General features: G+C 43.3%; 1 protein-coding gene across 1 annotated transcript; it reads left to right on the top strand.

Annotated features, from left to right (window-relative positions):
- The first annotated feature begins 6357 nt into the window (after positions 1-6357).
- LOC123145096 (bifunctional dTDP-4-dehydrorhamnose 3,5-epimerase/dTDP-4-dehydrorhamnose reductase) lies at positions 6358-10191 on the top strand. The gene is made up of 2 exons (XM_044564412.1): positions 6358-7030; positions 9396-10191. The coding sequence occupies exons 1-2, from the start codon at positions 6581-6583 to the stop codon at positions 9846-9848; spliced, it is 903 nt and encodes a 300-aa protein (XP_044420347.1). The 5' UTR covers positions 6358-6580; the 3' UTR covers positions 9849-10191.
- The last annotated feature ends 10429 nt before the right edge of the window (positions 10192-20620 follow it).

Below are 20620 nucleotides of genomic sequence, written 5' to 3' on the forward strand. Positions count from 1 at the left end.
AGCAAAGAACACAATAAAAACAGAATATGTCTAAAACAGAACAGTCTTTAGTAATCAGGAAACTTCGTATACTTCTGTAACTCCAACAATTCTCAAAAATTAGGAAAACTTAGGAAATTTGTATATCAATCTTATGTAAAAATTTCAGAACCAGATCACGTTCCTGTGAATTATCAAAATTATTCTACTGGACATAAAGTTTCTGTTTTTCAGCAAAATCAAATCAACTATCTTCCAAATCGTCCCAAAGGTCTTACTTGGCACAAACACTAATTTAAAACATGAGAACAGCTCTAACCAGAGGCTAGAAGATATATCTATTGGAAAATAGGAAAAAAAAAGTAAAAACAAAAATAAAATTGGGTTGCCTCCCAACAAGCGCTATTGTTTAAAGCCTTTTAGCTAGGCATTGAGATTTCAATGATGCTCACACGAAAAATAAGAATTGAAGCACAAAGAGATCATCATAAAATATGCGACAAACACATCTAAGTCTAACATACTTCCTATGCATAGGCATTTTATAAGCAAACAAATTATCATGATAAGAAAAAAACTAGCATATGCAAGGAAGGAGAAAGAAACAATAGTAATCTCAACATGAAGAGAGGCAATTTAGTAACATGAAAATTTCTACAACCATATTTTCCTCTCTCATAATAATTGCGTGTGGGGTCATATTCAAATTCAACAATATAGCTATCACATAACATATTCTCTACACGATACTCATGCATGCAAAGTTGACACTCTTCCAAAATAGTGGGATTATCGATCTCATATTCATCTTGGGGCTTAAATAAATTTTCAAGATCATAAGAAGAATCACCCCAATCATGATCATTGCAACAAGTAGTGGACATAGCAAAACTAGCATCCCCAAGCTTAGGGTTTTGCATATTTTACATAATTGACATTAATAGAATTTATAATAACATCATTGCAATCATGCTTTTCATTCAAGGGGCTATCAAGTGTGGGTGCAATAGTAATAATATCATGTTTAACATAGGGAACTATAACAAGTTCATCTTCATAAGCATAATTAATATTGGCATCATGGCCATAAGAATAGCAAGCATCATGTTCATCAAGGGATGTTTCAATCAAATCAATGGAATCACAATCATCTATAGATTCATGCATATAATTATTTTCTTCCAAAGCAACGGACATTCTCTCAATAAATTCCTTAACATAGGCATTATGAGCATAGTTTTCATAGCAATATTTAAGTATGTCAAAAAAATTAGATTTGTAGAGAGTAATATCATACTTTTCAATCAAAGAAGAAACTTCATAAGCACCCTTAAAAGCAATAAATTCTTCAATTTGTTCTATATCATAGTAACTATAAACACCTTTGGCATAAGAAGATAGGATTTCATTATCATTAAACTCACATAGGTAAGGAAGGTGTTTTTTAGGGTTCTCTGAGCAACAAGTAAAATCATAAATTTCACATAGATTCAAAGCATAGCATAGCAAACAATTTATTTGATTCCATAAGAATCCCCCTTTTTCAGACAAACGATGATGCAAAAAATGAGCATGCCCATCTAATGATTTTCCCTCAACCAAACTAGTTGGGGTTTCAGCACGAGCACATATGGATCGAAGATGATCCAAGTAGAAAACTTTAAGTGGATCCATATCAATAGTTTTTTAGCAAGCAAAGATGCAAGCAAATAGAAGGCACATGGCAACACAAGCAAAGATAGCAAACGAGAAAAAAAGGCATACAGAAGAACGCAAATAAAAAGGCAAATATTTTTGTGTTTTTCTGAAAAGTTTTAGAAGTGGGGGAGAAGAAAACGAGAGGCAAGTGGCAAATAATGTAATGCAAGAGATGAGACTTTATGACAAGTACTTGGTAGGATTGATGTAGAACCTCCCCCGCAACGGCGCCAGAAATTCTTCCTGCTACTTCTTGAGCTTGCGTCGGTTTTTCCCTTGAAGAGGAAAGGGTGATGCAGCAAAGTAGAGATAAGTATTTCCCTCGGTTTGAGAACCAATGTATCAATCCAGTAGGAGGTACAAGCAAGTCTTCAATCTATGCACCTGCACAAACAATCAAACACTTGCACCCAACGCGATAAAGGGGTTGTCAATCCCTTCACGGGCACTTGCAAGGATGAGATCTGATAGAGATGGATATGAAAGATTACTAAAATGTAAAACAAAATAAAAGCAAATAAAAACCAGCAAGGTATTTTGGGTTTTTGGTTTATAGATCTGAAAATGTATGATGGAAAATAGACCCGGGGGCCATAGGTTTCACTAGAGGCTTCTCTCTTAAAGAAAGCATACGGTGGGTAAATAAATTACTGTTGAGCAATTGATAGAAAAGCGCAAAGTTATGACGATATCTAAGGCAATGATCATGAATATAGGCATCACGTCCGTGATAAGTAGACCGACTCCTGCCTGCATCTACTACTATTACTCCACACATCGACCGCTATCCAGCATGCATCTAGAGTATTAAGTTCATAAGAACAGAGTAACGTACGCTTTAAGTAAGATGACATGATGTAGAGGGACAAACTCAAGCAATATGATGTAAACCCCATCTTTTTATCCTTGATGGCAACAATACAATACGTGCCTCGCTGCCCCTACTATGTCACTGGGTGGGGACACCGCAAGATTGAACCCAAAACTAAGCACCTCTCCCATTGCAAGAAAAACCAATCTAGTTGGCCAAACCAAACCCATAGTTCGAAGAGAAATACAAAGATATCAAATCATGCATCTAAGAATTGAGAGGAGCTCAAATAATATTCATAGATAATATGATCATAAATCCACAATTCATCGGATCTCAACAAACACACCGCAAAAAAGTATTACATCGGATAGAACTCCAAGAACATCGAGAACTTTGTATTGAAGATCAAAGAGAGAGAAGAAGCCATTTAGCTACTAGCTATGCACCCATAGGTTTGTGGTAAACTACTCACGCGTCATCGGTAGGGCGATAGGGTTGATGTAGAGGCCCTCCGTGATCGAATCTCCCTCCGGCAGATTGCCGGAAAAGGTCCCAAGATGGGATCTCACGAGGTCAGAGGCTTGCGGCGGCGGAAAAGTATTTTGGTGGACGCTTCTGGTGGTTTGGGAATATTTGTGAATTTATAGAGCAAGAATTAGTGTTACAGGACTCCCGAGGGGCCCACAAGCCAGGGGGCGCGCCCTGCAGGCTTGTGGCCTCTTTGGGAACCTTACAGCCCCCTCTCCAAGTCCTACGGGTGTCTTCTAGTCCAAGAAAAATCATTGCGAAAGTTTTATTCCATTTGGACTCCGTTTGATATTCCTGTATGAAAAAGCCAAAAACAAGGGAAAAAACAACAACTGGCACCACTGAGTTAATAGGTTAGTCCCTAGTATATTAATGCATATAAAACATCCAAAACAGATAATATAATAGCATGGAACAATAAAAAATTATAGATACGTTGGAGATGTATCAGTGTCGACCATGTAAACGTCATAGGTAGACGTTGCGGCCCCATTCCCTGTACGGGATATGACCGTGGGTGGGTTTACTCCGGTGTCGCTGTGGACATCTTCCTCCATGTTAGTGGCTTCGTCGGAGCCGTAGTCAGGCACATCGGTTAGGTCTTCGACCGTGGATACTAGGTGGGTGGTGGGCAGGATGAAAATTTCTAGGTCACCTGCTTTACATCCGATCTGATCTTAAACAGCGGATGAGATCGCCAGGCTTTGGATCCGATCCAATACCTTGTTTATCTGTGAGAGCTCCTCGGTATCCATGACCTGGCTATAAGTCGGGCTGATCTGAAACAGTTTGTTCGGGCCGCTTGACCCAGGCCCGTCATTTCGATTGCTCAGGGTCGACCCCTAGTTGACGGGCGGAGAAGCTGTATCACAGGCCGCTGCCGGGTCTGAAGACGGGTTCAGCTCAAAGCCGTCATCCAAGGAGGCAGGGGCTAGATCAGACGCGGTGACCACCGGGTCTACCTGGTTTGGGGCGAAGTTCTCAACATGGCCAAGTGGCCGGTCGGGTCAGCGTGCAACACAGTGCTGCGAAAGGCGAAGAGCTGGCCCGGGACAAAGATGTCACCGCACCAATACTGCTATCAATCTACAAGCGAGCCATCAATCCTTGGTGATCCAACAGTGAGCTCTCAGTGAAAGCACCAATGTCGGTGTCAAAACCGACAGACCTCGGGTAGGGGGGGCCAAGTTGTGAGATCAGATCGATGGGTAACAGGAGACAAGGGACACAATGTTTTTACCTAGGTCGAGCCCTCTTGAGGAGGTAAAATCCTACGTCCCACTCTTGTTTATATTGTGGGTGTATCAAAGTACAGAGTTGATCTACCTCGAGATCGTAAGTTGTGGGATGAACCCTAAAGCTAATGGCGATGATAATTGATGTGTCTCTACAGACTAAACCCTCTGGTTTATATAGGCACCGGGGGTATCTAGGGTTACACATGGCCGGTTGCCATCTAGGGGTTACATGCCGAACCTAATAGATATACTTGGAGTGCACACCAAGTCCTCGGTGAAGCCCGATATGCTTATGCCACAGGTTAGAGACCTCCGGAGTCCTTCCTCGTCAACGGGCCGTCAGTCCGGTTCATGGACTAGACCGGCTAGGCCGGGACCCCCTAGTCCAGAACACCGTCACAGAGGTTCGCCGGCGCCTACTTAGAGACCTCCTCCTACATCTCGCGAGCAGCAGAAGCGTGCATGGGCGGCATCCCGGGGAGGGCTGGACAGGGGCAGCATGCTCGGCCCGCTGGGGAACGTGAGCCTGCCCCGCGCAGGTGCTCAACCCGTCGAGGAACTTGAACTTGCTCACGGCGGTGCTCGTCTCGTTGGGGGACCTTCCCCTACTCCGCGTCGGTGCTCGTCCTGCCGGGGGACCTTCCCCTGCTCAGCACCGCGAGCAGGAGGGGGTGGGGCATCGGGAGGAAGAAGGCGTCGAGGCAGAGTAACACGACCGCCCAAGAGAGTGGACTTGGCCAGTGCCTGCAGTGCATGAGTGTTCGCCGGTGGAGAGCCACGCGTGCCGGCAGAGGCAAAGGACCCAATTGCAATCTTTATTTTGCTTGTAGGGGGCTTTATGCTATTTTGCAGGGACCTTATTGTAAATACTACTACTGACTATTGGGCTCCACATTGAACCTGAAGTGATTTATACAGGGTCTGTTCTGCCGACACACACGTCATCCTGTAAAAGCATTGTAAAAACGTTTTACGGTATCCCCTAAAATGATTTTACAGGACAAACTTTTATGGAATCTGCTAGAGATGCTCTGAGTGAGGAAGGGACCGGTTAATAAGCGATGCGAGGCCGGGCCGTCGTGCCAACATGGCGAACGTCCATATCCCTTTATTTCACCCTTTCAGTTAGGGCTGGTTTGGAGGATTTGGGACATTCAAACATGCCCGGCCTAACGTTGGGGTCCGCGCCCTTAGGCCTCTGATCGAGAACATATGTCCAAGACGCCTCCTGGAGCTGCTGCTCGTACTCGAGAACGGTCTATGAGGAGCGGGGCGGCAGGTCATCCTTCTCCTGCAGGAGCTAGTCCCAGTTGGGATCGGATCCGTTGCCCTCTTCATCGGCACGATCCTTCTTGGGGATAAACGATGAAATGAAGGACGAGGGCCCTGACGACGTGGCGGCGACATGTCTCCACTTCAGCACGGATTGGAGCCCCAGCTCTCGTCGGATCCGTCATTGCGATAGGTTGTAGCACGTTAGAGCAATAGCTACCGAGATACCACATCATCCGGCTACTCGCGCTCTTCCTTCGTCATCTTCTTGTCCATTGTGGCGGGGTGGCAGGCTGACGGTGCAATGGGCAATGGGGGTAGCGGCTAGAGTTTTTGAAGTGGAGCGAAGGGAGAGTGAGTAGGGAAGGACCAGTTAAAAAGCGATGTGGGGCCGGACATCCGGGACTATGTGGCGGCTGTTCGAACTCCCCTACTCCACCCCTTGATTTGAGATGGCCGAACATGTAAGGCCTAAAGTAGGGATTTGTGACGGTTGTGCAAACTCTTTTACTTCATCTTTTAATTTGAGACGGCCCAACACGTCTGGCCTAAATTAAGGATTTGTGATAGATGTCCAAACTCCCCTACTCCACCCCTCAAATCGAGACGGCGGGACACATTTCGTCTAAAGTAGGGATCTGCGACGGATGTCCAAACTCCCATGCTCCACCCCTCAAATTGAGACGGCGGAACACGTCTCACCTGAAGTAGGGATCCGCGCCCTAGGCCTCTCCTCCAACCACAAAATCACGTGAGCAATATAAAAACCGAAGAAGCTTAATTAGCAGTTTAACTCACTCAAACAGGCTGTCGTCGTCGGTGGATGGCATTCCCCCTTGCAATGCGAAGCGAATGCACAAACCAGTAGGGATCAAGGTGGACCGGACAGCGCTGCAGCGTCACCGTCGGTGCTCCGTCACCCGGGATCACCCGCGGGGACAGAGAATATCAGCCCGCCTCCCTATTATAATCCCGCCCCAATCTCGTCTCCATCTCGATCTCGCCACCACTCCCCCATTTCCACTCCCCTCCCGGATCTCGCCGATTCGCCATGGCGGCCTCCACCAACGGCTCCTCGCCGCCGGCGCTCAAGTTCCTCATCTACGGCCGCACCGGCTGGATCGGGGGCCTCCTCGGCAAGCTCTGCACCGCGCAGGGCATCCCCTTCGCCTACGGCGCCGGCCGGCTCGAGAACCGCGCCCAGCTCGAGGCCGACATCGACGAGGTCGCGCCCACCCACGTCTTCAATGCCGCGGGCGTCACCGGCCGCCCCAACGTCGACTGGTGCGAGACCCACCGCGTCGAGACCATCCGCGCCAACGTCTGCGGCACGCTCACGCTCGCCGACGTCTGCCGCGCCCGGGGCCTCGTGCTCATCAACTACGCCACGGGCTGCATCTTCGAGTACGACGCGGGCCACCCGCTCGGCTCGGGGGTCGGGTTCAAGGAGGAGGACACCCCCAACTTCGTTGGATCGTTCTACTCCAAAACCAAGGCCATGGTATGCCATGTACCCATTCTCCCTTGCTTTAAGCTCCGGTTGTCCAAAGAATTCTCTCTAGAATGGCAAAGTGGAAATAGATCGGAGCCGCTTTGCTCGATTTATAATGTCAATGCCTGATTGCACGCTGAAACTTTGAAACGAGGTGTGTGATTATGGAGGAAAATGTGGCTTGTCAGTGATTGAGATTCCATTGATCTGTATGTAGTTAAGAAGGCCTTAAGAGAGATTTGGTAATTTGCATTGACCATCGTTTGGTTAGATCCGGCGTGATTTGCTGAATACCCCTAATTTCTCTGTCATCGTCACATTGAAGATGCTGATCATGGTGTTAGCTTGGGTTGACTTAATTTAAATAAAGTCAACGAAATCATGCTTACTTATGGGAGCATGTTATGGGGTCTCATTGAATTGTCGGAGTACTCTAATTGGTTTCCCCCATCCATGCACACTAGTTTGGTGTATTGATAATTGCATGCTTCTTTGAATTTGTACAGCTCACTTCCCAGAGCTTTACCAATTTTGATTATGCAAAGTAATTAGCAATTTCGGTCGTGTAAACATCCTGCATTGATTATTTCTGTTATTAGATCTTAGTCATGTTCTGTGCTTATCATTTCATCCTATTTTAGAATGTTTGCTGTATTGGTGTTGTAAATTTGTCGCTTAAATTCTTGAATCGCAATTTAAGTACAATACACTCAAAACCAACATGATCTGATATAGTAGCACATTTTATGGAGAAGGGTCCGTTGTGCTACTGCTACCCTGGTTGGATAAAAGAAGGACAAACATGGACTACTATAGATTAAAAAATTGCAATAAAAAAAGAACCAACTGAATGTTTATGCTCGGCGGAAATTGTACATGATAGTAACAAAATGAGTGATGTTAGGCCCAACCAACGAAAAGAGTGATGTTAGGCCCAAGCTAGAGTCTAGTTATTGGGCATACCCTCATACTTTATTGTTTGCGATGTGCTTTTAGCCTGTAGGTAATTGAAGTTAAGACACTTGGGCTTGCAGTACGGAAGTGTATTTATTGTCCAAGAGTTTTTTGACAAGTATGTCTTCTGTCAACTGCCTGAATGCCATGAGCACCTATCTTGGAAAGCAGGTGCCTATTTTGAAAGCAAAAGATGACCTTGTTAGCAGGATCCTTGTCAAATTGGATTCCTTATCTTTTACACTTTAGTACAAAGTTGAGTCACTTAATTTGGGATGGAGGGAGTACTTGACAGTGCCACACAAAATATAAGCAGTTCAAGTATTTGAATGTACATCGTTTGCATAGACTGGTTCCGTGATCTGGATGCCCTGTGCACTATCAGAAAATAGTGTGCGATGTTCTGGAACTTAGGAAAGAACTGAACAGCTATAGGCATGCAATTGTAGATATTATTCAAGAAACCCTGTTTCTTTCTTGTTGCTTTCTTTTAGTGTTTTCTTTTGTGCTACATCATCTTCATATGGACGAGAGGATCGTTCATTTTGTTTTGATAGGGTGGCTAAAATTATGTGGTGGCATATACATATATAACGTTATATAACTCTACAGGTGATGCTCGCAGATGACAATTACTAAGATACCCTTGACACTAAATGAACTAACTGGAAGCGGGAGAATGGTTCATATGATAAACGGACAGTATGTTTTTCAGAGATGTTGCTTTTTGGTGTCACATGGGTGCATAACAATTAGTTCAAAACAATTAAAATTGCATCGGTTAGACTTCATCATAGCTTAAAATTGAGTGTTTCATCACTTCTGCACACGAACGAATCATGAATTCGAACCTAATTATACTTTATTTCTCAATTGTCGTACAAATAGCAAAACCCTTCAAAAACATATTCAAAATTTGAAAAAAAAAATTAATGTCATGTAGATGCAGATTTTTGAAAAAGTGATAACTATCCAATATATGGCCATTGCATTAGCCATTCTAATTTTTCTTATTTGGCATCAACCATAACATGAAAAGCCTGTTAATATTCTACATTTCTACTTAGCCAAATTCATCTTCGATTAATCATTATGATTTACCAATAAGTCTTATTTCCAGAGAAGTTAGCGTTGGACCTTAAAATGCTGAACTTACCATCCATTGAATATTGAAATGATCATAGGTATTTATGATAACGAAAAGTTTCTACATAGACAAAGCTCGATTAGGCAAATCTACGACTCAAAAGAACACCTGATTCAATCTCACAGAGAGCAGATTTTGGTGAAAATATACCCGGTTAATTGTGCCATTGTTCGTATGTGTGCGCATTACCATTATTTTCATGATAGTTTGGTACTTTTAATTATGTTATTAGAAGAAGTATTTTACGGTGAAGCTAACATTTACCTCTAATAGGTTGAGGAACTGCTGAAAAACTACGAAAACGTGTGCACCCTTCGTGTAAGGATGCCTATTTCATCTGATCTGTCCAATCCTCGCAATTTCATCACAAAGATCACCCGGTATGACAAGGTTGTGGATATCCCAAACTCAATGACAATATTGGATGAACTTCTTCCCATCTCAATCGAGATGGCGAAGAGAAACCTCACCGGAATCTGGAACTTCACTAATCCTGGTGTGGTGAGCCACAATGAGATACTGGAGATGTACAGAGATTACATCGACCCAAACTTCTCCTGGAAGAACTTCAACTTGGAGGAGCAAGCCAAGGTCATAGTCGCACCGAGGAGCAACAATGAACTTGACACTGTTAAATTGAAGACGGAGTTCCCAGAACTTTTGTCAATCAAGGAGTCGCTGATCAAAAACGTGTTCAAACCAAATCAGAAGACGTCCAAGGCTTGACCAAATGGAGCAGTCTGCACAGAGCCTTATGTTGATGTTATTTGTTCGACATACATTTATATCGCTCTCCGGTGCTAATCCAATAAGCATGCATGGTGTTTTATTCCGTCCCTGTCCGCGTGCAGGCATTGTTGTTGCAGGAGATAGTTTCTCGTAGGAAGTCACACCCATTGCCATTATCAGATTGTTACACAGAACACTCTACATGGTGTTACTATTGTATCCTATGAATACGGTGGGAGATGGACCAAGTGAGGAGCAAGTTCCTCTGTTGTATTGTATCACATAACTGGAGTATATCATTTTTATAAAGTTCAGTAGGAGAATGCTTTGGACCCTGCAATATGTTGTTGCCTGCCAGTTCGTTCCTAAAATTGAGGCCATTTATAGGAATTCTAGAGGATAGGAATTTTGTAGGGGAAAAAAATTGCTTTGAAGCCCTTTAGTTTGTAGCAATGGATTCCTATTCCTATCTTATGCATCAAATGACATGTCTTTGTCAATTTCTATGATTCTTTTTATTCCTATGATATAGGAATATCCTATGAACAAAGGAGGCCTGAAGTTTTTTGCCAACATGGGATGATATTGACTGTCCACATTTGGGGCATGTGCATGCATCCATTAGTCAACTGCAGGAACAGTTTTGCGTAGGAGGATCAAATATAGTGTCCCGTCATCTTTGTCGGCACCGAGAAGCTAGCAACCTTATCAGCGTCCCAAGGAATGGCACTGAACCTGCGGTTCAGTCGGAGCAAGCGACAAGCGATCAAGGCCCCGTAGCAGATCTGACAAGCAAAGAAGACGGCGCGGGAAGAATCAAGCAAGCAGATGGGCCTACCCGGCGGCCCAGGCGCGAGACCAACGCACCGCATTGGCTATCGGACTACCAGCAGGCCCCTTAACTGTGTTAACGGTCACTAGTTTAAATAGACAATTGCTTCTTTCTCTTTTTTATCGGCTTGGACTTGGACGATGGCTTCGGCCGGTTGTAGTCGTGTAGCTGTGAGGGTGGATGGGTGACCAGCTACAAACCTAATTCCCCAAATTCGAAAATCGAATCCCTAGCTAATCCACCAGATCCAGTGCGTTACTTACAGTTGGTATTAGATTTAGTGGTCTTGGAGTTGTCGCGGCACATTCATGGGATATGGTGGCGTGATCGGCGGCGAGCGTAGGCGATGGACAAGCTGTCCAAGGAAGGGCGCGGCGTGTACGCGCTTCTGCGGGTGGATTTCACCGCGGTTCTGGACCAACGTTTCAAGGATCACGGTGAGAATCTACTCCAAGCAGTCGACAAGCTCATCCAGGCCAATACCGCCACACTCGATAGCTTGCTGTCGGCGCGGGTCGATGGCGTGCGAGATGAGCTCGCGCTCGAGCTTGAGAACATCCGCGGTGAGTTGCAGAAGGAACCGCCAATGCACACGAAGACCTCGTCGTCGCGGCACTGCCTCCGACTCCCTCGGCATCGACCAGGAATACCGGAGGAAGGCACATAACACTTATGTCCCTCCTTCGGTCAGAGGTGCGCGTGATTCCAGTTTTCCTACTCGTTCTCCTTCTGGGCGTGATGTGAGTTCTTCCGATCATGCTGATGTGTTCTCATTTGGTGTTCGAGCGGATCTACCTCGGTTCGATGGAGCAAATCCGTGGTTGTGGCAGTCCCGTTGCGAAGATCAGTTCAACCTCTCGTGTACTCACCAGCACAAATGGGTCTCGATGGTGACATACCAATTCGAAGGGGCAGCTTCTCGCTGGTTGGAATCCGTGCAACGCAGATATCCCCAAGCCTCGTGGTATGAATTGTTGCAGCTCGCAGAGTCGTTTTGGCCAAAATCAACACCAGACGCTACTTCGTCAATTATTCTGTATCTCCCAAACTAGCACTGTCGTTGATTATGTGGATCGTTTTGCTAACCTCTATGATTAGTTATCAGCATATGAAGAGGCGCCTAATCATTTACATCATACCACTCAGTTTCTGGATGGTCTTAAACCTGGTGTTCGCGTTGCAGTTGCTCTTCAGAAACCCAAGGACCTGGTCTCGGCTTATATCTGGCCTTGTTGCACGAAGAGCTTGGTGAAGGTGTGATGCCACTCAACTCCACAGTGGGACAACAGTCTGGTCCGTTTCGACTTCCTCTTCCTCCAAATCCCCGTGTTATTGACGATAAGCGTCCTTCTGATGACAAGTGGTCTGCTCTGCACGCATATTGCAAGTCTAAGGGGCTTTGTTTTGTCTGTGGTGAAAAGTGCTCTCAAGATCATGTTTGCAAATCTAATGTGCAGTTACACTTTGTTCAGGAGTTGATCGATCATGTGCAGTCTATGGAGCCTCTGTTCATAGTATGGGAATGTCAACTGCTGCATTGGGCAAGGACCCTAGTGCTCCTTCTCTCCAGTTGGAAATCCAGTTGCAGAAACATACCTTAATCTTCCTAGTGAAATTTGGCAGGACTGTGATAGCCTGGCTTATTATGGATGATAGACTACTCATATCAATAAGGAATTCCTTCTTTTTCGGGAGCCCATTCGGAAGAACTCCAAAGTTAAGCGTGCTCAGCTTGGAGTAGTTTCAGGATGGGTGACCGATTGGGAAGTTGCTCCCGGGTGCGCACGAGTGAGGACAAAGTGCGCAGAAAAGACTAGTATTGATCTGTGGGGCCAGTCTAGATCCCGTCAGGAGTAACGACCACCGGCGGGTGTGTCCGGAGCGTTACAAGTTGGTATCAGAGCCGACTCTCGCGGTTACACGAATGTTTGCAGACAGGTGCACGGTCATGTTGTGCATGACGTTTGTGGCCCGTCGTGGCACACGACATGACACATGTGCCGGACTGGATGCACAGATGATGTGCCAAGAGGGAACGTTCATGTGGCCCGACGAGGACGTCGGTTCCTCTGAATGGGGGTTTATGTGATAGCCTGGCTTATTAGGGATGATAGACTACTCATATCAATAAGGAATTCCTTCTTTTCCGGGAGCCCATTTGGATAGAACTCCAAAGTTAAGCATGCTCAGCTTGGAGTAGTTTCACAGTCTAGATCCCGCCAGGAGTAACGATCACCGGCGGGTGTGTCCGGGGCGTTACAAGGACTCACTCCTTTATAGACAGTTCTTTTGATCACCTTGTTAGCTGATGTGCAAGATATTGTTGCTGTGTTAGTCACTATTGCTGGTGGTGCTTCTTTGCAGTGTTCCCAGATGTTGCAACAGTGTCAGTGGAGTTGCTGCGACACTCAGTTTTCTTCAGACTTCCGATTGCTGTCATTGTCAACTTATGACGGGATTTTGGGTCTTGATTGGTTAGCACAACATAGTCCAATGCAAATTGACTGGCTTCAGAAATGGATGTCATTCCAACAGCAAGGGCGCATGTTCACTTTTCAAGGCTTGTTACCTTCTGAATTTGCTCCTACAGTGATTGCTTTGTCTGTTATTCAGTGTTCTACAGATACTTCAGTTTGCCCTGAAATGCAAGCAGTGCTGGACAAGTTTCCTACAGTGTTTCAGAGCCCCACTGCCTTCCCCCTAGAAGAATGCAAGACCACCATATTCCCCTCATACCTGGTGCCAGGCCAGTGTTTGTCAGACCTTATAGTATTGCTCCACAACTCAAGGATGAATTAGAGAACCAAATTCAAGAGCTCCTGTCTCCGGGCATGATCTGATACCGCAAAAGCCCAATTTCTTCACCTGTTTTGATGGTCAAGAAAAAAGAGGAAGGTACTTGGAGACTTGTAGTTGATTTCAGGCATCTGAATGCTATCACTCTTAAAAGCAAATATCCTTTGCCTATGATTGATGAGTTATTGGATGAGTTAGCAGGTGCTTGCTGGTTTACTAAAATGGTTTTGAAAGCTGGTTTCCATCAGATCAGATTGGCACCAGGTGAAGAATATAAAACTACATTCCAAACACACCATGAAAAAATTCGCTACTATTATATTCTTAAGTTGTTTCCTTTCTCGTTAAAGGGTGATGCTAAGATATGGTTTAATACTCTTGCTCCTGGTTGTGTGTGTAGTCCCCAGGATATGATATATTACTTCTCTGAAAAATATTTTTCTGCTCATAAGAAACAAGTTGCCTTACAGGAAATATTTAACTTTGTGCAAATTGAAGAAGAGAATCTCCCTCAAGCTTGGGGGAGGCTTCTCCAATTACTTAATGCTTTTGCCTGATCATGCTCTTAAGAAAAATGAAATACTTCATATCTTCTATAATGGACTAACAAATGCTTCTAGGGACTACCTAGATAGTTGTGCTGGTTGTGTTTTCAGGGAATGAACTATTGAACAAGCTGAAGAATTATTGAATAATATATTGAAGAATGATAATGATAGGACACTTCCAGAGCCACCACCTAAACAAACTCTGAAGAAGATGGGTATTCTATTTCTCAGTCCTGAAGATATGCAAGAGGCAAAGAAGTCTATGAAAGAAAAGGGTATTAAAGCTGAAGATGTTGAGAATTTACCACCTATTGAAGAAATACATGGTCTTGACACATCGACGCAGGTGGTAGAGGTAAATTCTATTATAAAGTTTGATGAAGGTGATATTCCTTATAATAAATCTGCTAGTCAATGCTTATATGAATTTGATAATTACATTATTAAGCAAGATCATTACAATGGAATGTTATGAAACAAATGAAACGTAATGCCTACATGATTAATCGCTTAAGTGACTTGTTGCTTAGAATTACTAATGATGTCAAAGGTGTAGGTAAACATGCATCTATGGTCCAAACTTAGTTAGAACAAGTTGCTAAATATCAAAATGATGTGCTTAATGAGATGAATAATAATATGAATGATCATGCTATTAGAGTAATGACTAGAGGGGGTAGAATGACTCAGGAGCCACTTTATCATGAAGGTCACCCTAAAATAATTGAATAAGACTCTCAAAGAATTAATGTTGACGCACCTAGTCTAAAAATCTGAAAAAGAAAAAGAAAAAGAAAAATGATAGGACGTTGCATATTGCAAGCGAACCTGAAGTAGAAAAACCTTCTGTGGATAATGATAATGTTTCTATTTCCGATGCTGAAACACAATCTGGTAATGAACATTCACCTAGTGATAATGATAATGACAATGATGATGTTCATGTAGATGCTGAACCAAACAATGATAAAGAACCAAATAATGATGTTGAAATAGAACCTGTTGTTGATCTTGATGACCCACCGCCTAAAAATAAACGTTATGATAAAAGAATTTTGTTGCTAGGAAACATGGTAAAGAAAGAGAACCATGGGTTCATAAATTCATGCCCTTTCCTACTAAACCATCTAAAAATAAGGACAAGGAATAATTTGAACGCTTTGCTGAAATGCTTAGGCCAGTCTTTTTGCGTACTCATTTGACTGACATTTTGAAGATGGCCCCATATGCTATGTATATGAAAGATATTGTCACTAATAAAAGAAAAATACATGAAGCTAATATCTCCACCATGCTTGCAAACTATTCTTTTAAGGATGGAGTACCTAAGAAACTAGGAGATCTAGGAATACCAACTATACCATGCTCCATTAAAAGAAATTATGTCAAAAGGAGCCGGTGTTAGTTTTATGCCTTTCTCTTTATATAAAAGACTTGATTTGAATAAACTCACTCCCACTGAAATATCATTGCAAATGGCTGACAAATCAACTGCCATACCTATTGGTGTTTGTGAGGATGTGCCCGTTGTAGTTGCAAATGTTACTAGCTTAATAGACTTTGTTATACTTGATATGCCCGAGGACGATAACATGTCGATTATCCTTGGTAGACCCTTTTTGAATACTGCAGCAGCTATATTGATTGCAACAAAAGCAAGTTCACTTTTCATGTCAATGGTAATGAACATACGGTGGACTTCTCGAAGAAACAATTTCAAGTAAGTGCTATTCATATTATTGAAAAGACTCTGACAATTACTATTGGATGTTTTCAACTCCCTCTTCCTACTGTCAAAAAGAAATAAGAAACACTTATAATTGGGGAGATGCATATCCCTATTGAGGTAACCTATTGTTATAGGAAGATTCTTTGATTTCATGTTAATCGAAAATAGTTTGTTAATAAGACTTGACCAACCTTATTAATGGATTCTTTTTTAGAGGCATGTGGTCGCTGAATTTAGTAAGCACAACCTTCTGTACCCACTTTTTGCTCTCTGTTATTTTTAGTTAAATGTAATAAAATGCCATGATTATCCGGTTTTCTTAATTATCCGTGCAATAAAAAATAGCCCAAAAATGAAAGTGCTCAAATTGATCTGAATTTTTTACATGAATTTTTATAGAATATTTAAGAATTTCTTGCACTAAAAACATCCGAGAGGGAAGCCCCAGGTGCCCACGAGGCACCAGGGTGCGCCCTGGTGGCTTATTGGCCCCACAGGGACCCCCTCACTTATTCCTTCAGCCCACATCGTCTCTTACCTCTAGCAAAAATTCCTGATAGCCCCCCCCCTCTCTCTCTCTCTCTCTCGTTCTTGCTCCCAAACCTGATATTTTCAATCTCTTTGCTCGGAGGTCCGTTTTCGAAACTGTTTTGGGGGATTGCTACTTGGTATATGACTCCTCCATTGCTCCAATTAGTTTTTGCTCTAGTGGATTATGTTTTGCATAATTAGCTGCTCTTGGTGCTATTGAAAATGGGCTTGCATGTTGAATTCTTTGAGTTCCAAGTAGTTTCAATGCTTGATATAGCCTCTAGACATTCATATGAGTAATTTCTGTCAATCTTGTGAAGTTTTGTTGACATCATTTTGTGCCCCAAAAATTTCAGAAACTTGTTTGTACAAAAATGAACCTCTTTAGGAGTTCTTTGAGGAGGAGATCCTCGGAGGGGTCGTCGAGTGAGAGCTCGATAAGATAGGCCTATGTTGAACCAAGGGCAAGCTTGGTGCGGATTACCGATACCAAATCATGTCAGTGGTCGTGTGACGAGTTCATGATAGGCGCGGGTATTAAAGAAAAATTTGATCAGTATATTCATAACACTGAGCTCACTCCCTTCATCGCAGATAAGTGCACACAAAATTATAACATCACTGTCCCGTTCACTAAAAAATTTGAGTTTCATCCCCGCCCTTCTAGAGTATTGTTTCACTTATATGACAGAGCTTATAATATGCCTCTAGAAGAATTCTGTGATGCGTGCAAATTTCCATATTGGGGTTCGCTAGATGAACCACAAAAATCTGATTATGAAATGTTCCTGAGTAGTCTCTGTAGTGGTGAGGATAGGGGAGTCACGCAAGCTAGAATAAAAAGTATACAATTTCCCTCTATTCGTTACTTTGCACTGTTTAATGAAAAATGCATCGTGGGTAAACAAGACAGCAGTACACTCTGCTCCCCTAATCTGAGCCTCATACTTACTGCTCTAACGGGCATTAAACAATATAATCTTGGGGCAATTTTTGCACGGAGGTTGCAACGCAACACAAGTAGTGGTCATTTTTATGGGGGAATTTGTGCCTCTAGCGTAGCCGCAAGGCTAGGAGTCTCACCTAGGCCCAATGATCCTATCTTACCTGATAAACATTTAGACTATGAGGCAATGCAACGCCATGAGTTTATTAAGCATGGAGCTCAGAAGTATGACTGTAACCTAATGTTCGATAAAAAAAACCTATTGGATATGTTATTTTGCCTGGACCTGTTCTCTTTGATTTTCAGAGTAAACAAAGATATTTCATCTACGAGAGCAAGGCACGCGAGTACAACACAGCAGTAGAAAGCGGCTCGTCTGGCCGAGGAGGCTCCACAGAGAGCCTCCACAAGCTACCACTTTGACTATTACCCAGACCAGCGATGGTGATTACCAAGCTAGGCAAAAGCCTAAACTTGAGGGAGTACGTATTTCTCACCGACATTACATTCATGTTCACACATTTCATTCCAGTTGTCGGTGTTCAGCCTTTTTCATTGTATAATCCATGTTACTTTTTTATTTTTCATTTTCTTCTTGTGTGTTTGAAAAGCTTAGAGAAAATCCAAAAATATTTCTCGCTTCTTTTTGTTTTTTCTTTCTAGTTTAATTAGTTGTAGTATTAAAAGAAAACCAAAAAATATTTCCCGTTTCTTCTTTTGCTTGTTGGGAGCTTTCCCGTGTAAATAGTTTATCTTGTTTTTGTTTTTTCTTCGTTAACTTGCTTTCTTCTAAAAAACTAAAAACCCCCAAAAATATTTCAGTGTGTTTCTCTGAAATTCTTTTCTTTTTGTTGAGTCATACTAAGGGGAAAGACCATGATGAAAATGATGAGTGACTCTCATATGCATTATTGTTGATGTAACAAAGAGCCCATATTACCTTGTCTTCTCCTTTGAATAAAATGTTTGCAGATTCCAGCTTAGTCCACGGCACTCTTGCATTATTATTATTTTCATATCATTCGGTCGTGCAAGTGAAAGGCGATATTGACGATGATTTGACGAAGTGACCGTGGCAAGAAAAGCGGGTATGTTTAACTCGGTATCCATGATTCAGCATATTATGATTAAACATGTTGATGATGACAATTAGAGATTATAGTTGCTCATGCCATGCTTAAGCAGCTAGGAGTGGAAAATGATTTATCTTGGGTGTCAACATGCAACTCGAAGTCAGTTTGCACACACAACAATTGTTGTTGCAACACATCTCTGAGGATCGACGTGAAAAAGAACATCTTGCCGCCGAGATAAATGAAATCAACAATCGAACCAAAATCGTGCATATGATTGCGGATGAGAATAAGAAAAGGCTCTCGAAATTGCTTCACAAGTTCTTTACCGAGAAACAACTCCTGAATGTCAACCTCAAAGAGCTCTATGATTACATTGACAAAGGTTTCTCTATTGAATATTTCCAAGATCGAAGAACCCCTTCTCTACCTGCCCATGAGCCAACCACTGATCTTATGCATCTTAAGCTTCACAAACAGCTCGAAGAATCTGAAGCCACCTCACCGACAGAGAAACCCGCCGAAGGCAATGTGCTATCCCGTGTTCCTCATGAAGCTGCCCCAGATATGCCATCGTCTTCTTAGCCTCAAGCTGTAATCCCTGAAGGAAAATCCACTGCTGCTGAAGCCGAAGTTGATCCACTCACTTCTGAAGCTGAAATCTCATCAGACAGTTCTTCGGAAGATGTTGCCGAGTGAATCAAGTTCTCCATTTTTGCACTCCTGTTATTCCTCGCCTTTTTTACACTAGTTGACAAAAAGGGGGAGAATTACATTGAGTCTCGATAGATTTACTTACTATGTTTCTTTGGTTTGGTTTTGTGTGAGGTTGAAACTTATGGCTTAAAGACTATCTGCTCTATGATGTAAAAGTTCTGTGCTGTAATGTTAATAACCCCGTCCACTGCACTATTTCTCTCGAAGCATTTGTTTTGCAGGTGGAATTTTTATCGGAAGTTATGAATGATTGCACTACGATCTCGATGGATTATATATCATCAGTGCGAATCCTTGTCTTGAATGATTGAAATTTCCTCTATATACCTCAATACTTGCAGGAGAATTAACCTCATATCTTTATCCCTGCATACATTTAGGGGGAGGCTATTTCATCATCGAGCAAAGTGACACTTATTCACTCTTGTTCGAATTACTTTTCACTTATCTATCTTCACTTTGATGATTATCTGTTTTGTCAACAATCGTCCAAAAAGGGGGAGATTGTTGGTGCAATAATTTGCCTCCTTATGTTTGGAGTTTGTTGACATAACAGTATGGGACTTATGTGGTTGCTAGTGCACACAGAGTAACAGGTCCCTAGAATTAAGAGGTGTTTGATTCAAATGAAGAAGATAATCCCCTGCGTAGTAGTGAAGGTTATCATCGAAGATTATGATAGCAAGAGTGACCCCTCAAAATTTTTTGGGAATCGTTGCATGGAAAATAAAAAATCTACGCGCACGCAATGATCTATCCATGGAGATGTATAGCAACGAGGGGGAGAGTGTGTATACGTACCCTCGTAGACCGTAAGCGGAAGCGTTTCATAACGCGGTTGATGTAGTTGAACTTATTCGCGCTTCAAACGATCAAGTACCGAACGCACGACACCTCCGCGTTCTGCACACGTTCAGCTCGGTGACGTCCCTCGCCTTCTTGATCCAGAAAGACGTCGAGGTAGTAGATGATTCAGCACAATGGCACGGTGATGGTGATGGTGAAGTGATCTCCGCAGGGCTTCGCCTAAGCACTACGAAAATATGACCGCAGGTGTAAACGGTCACTACAAAAAAAAGACACATCCGTGACATTTTGGGCCGAACGAATTTTTTTTCTGTCATACATATGACACTTCTATGACGATAATTGTGACAAAACCCGGTATCATCATAGATGTGGTGGGCTCCTACTTCTATGACAAAAAATCATGACATAAAATGGGCTTTTCGTCCTGGGCGGGCCGGAGACGCAGCTGCATGACATTCTTTCGGCCGTCCATGATGGAAAAAACCGTGGTAGAAGCGAGGGCGAGGAAAATTTCGGGGAGTTCCCGTTTACGGTGGGAGGTCGGGGGCCGAGCGATGCGCGTTTCTCTCGTACACGTACGCGCGTGTGTGCGAGGCGTTGGATCTAACTGAACCCGAGCGAGGCATTGGGCTCTAACTGAACCCGAGCGATTGCACTGCAGGCTACGCGTTACTGAACCCGAGCGATTGATCGATGGCTGTTAACTGAACCCGATCGTGCGATTCCTTCGCTACTGCTGCTAACTGAAGCCGATCGATGCTGCCTCTGGGATGAATAGTGAGCGTTG

Source organism: Triticum aestivum, chromosome 6D (assembly GCF_018294505.1).
Source record: "Triticum aestivum cultivar Chinese Spring chromosome 6D, IWGSC CS RefSeq v2.1, whole genome shotgun sequence".
Taxonomy (NCBI): domain Eukaryota; kingdom Viridiplantae; phylum Streptophyta; class Magnoliopsida; order Poales; family Poaceae; genus Triticum; species Triticum aestivum.

Excerpts from the sequence above, each read along its gene's own strand:
- LOC123145096 (XM_044564412.1), top strand. The coding sequence starts at position 6,581 with ATGGCGGCCTCCACCAACGGCTCCTCGCCGCCGGCGCTCAAGTTCCTC. Across the intron at positions 7,031-9,395 it reads ACTCCAAAACCAAGGCCATG|GTTGAGGAACTGCTGAAAAA; the intron begins GTATGCCATGTA and ends TACCTCTAATAG.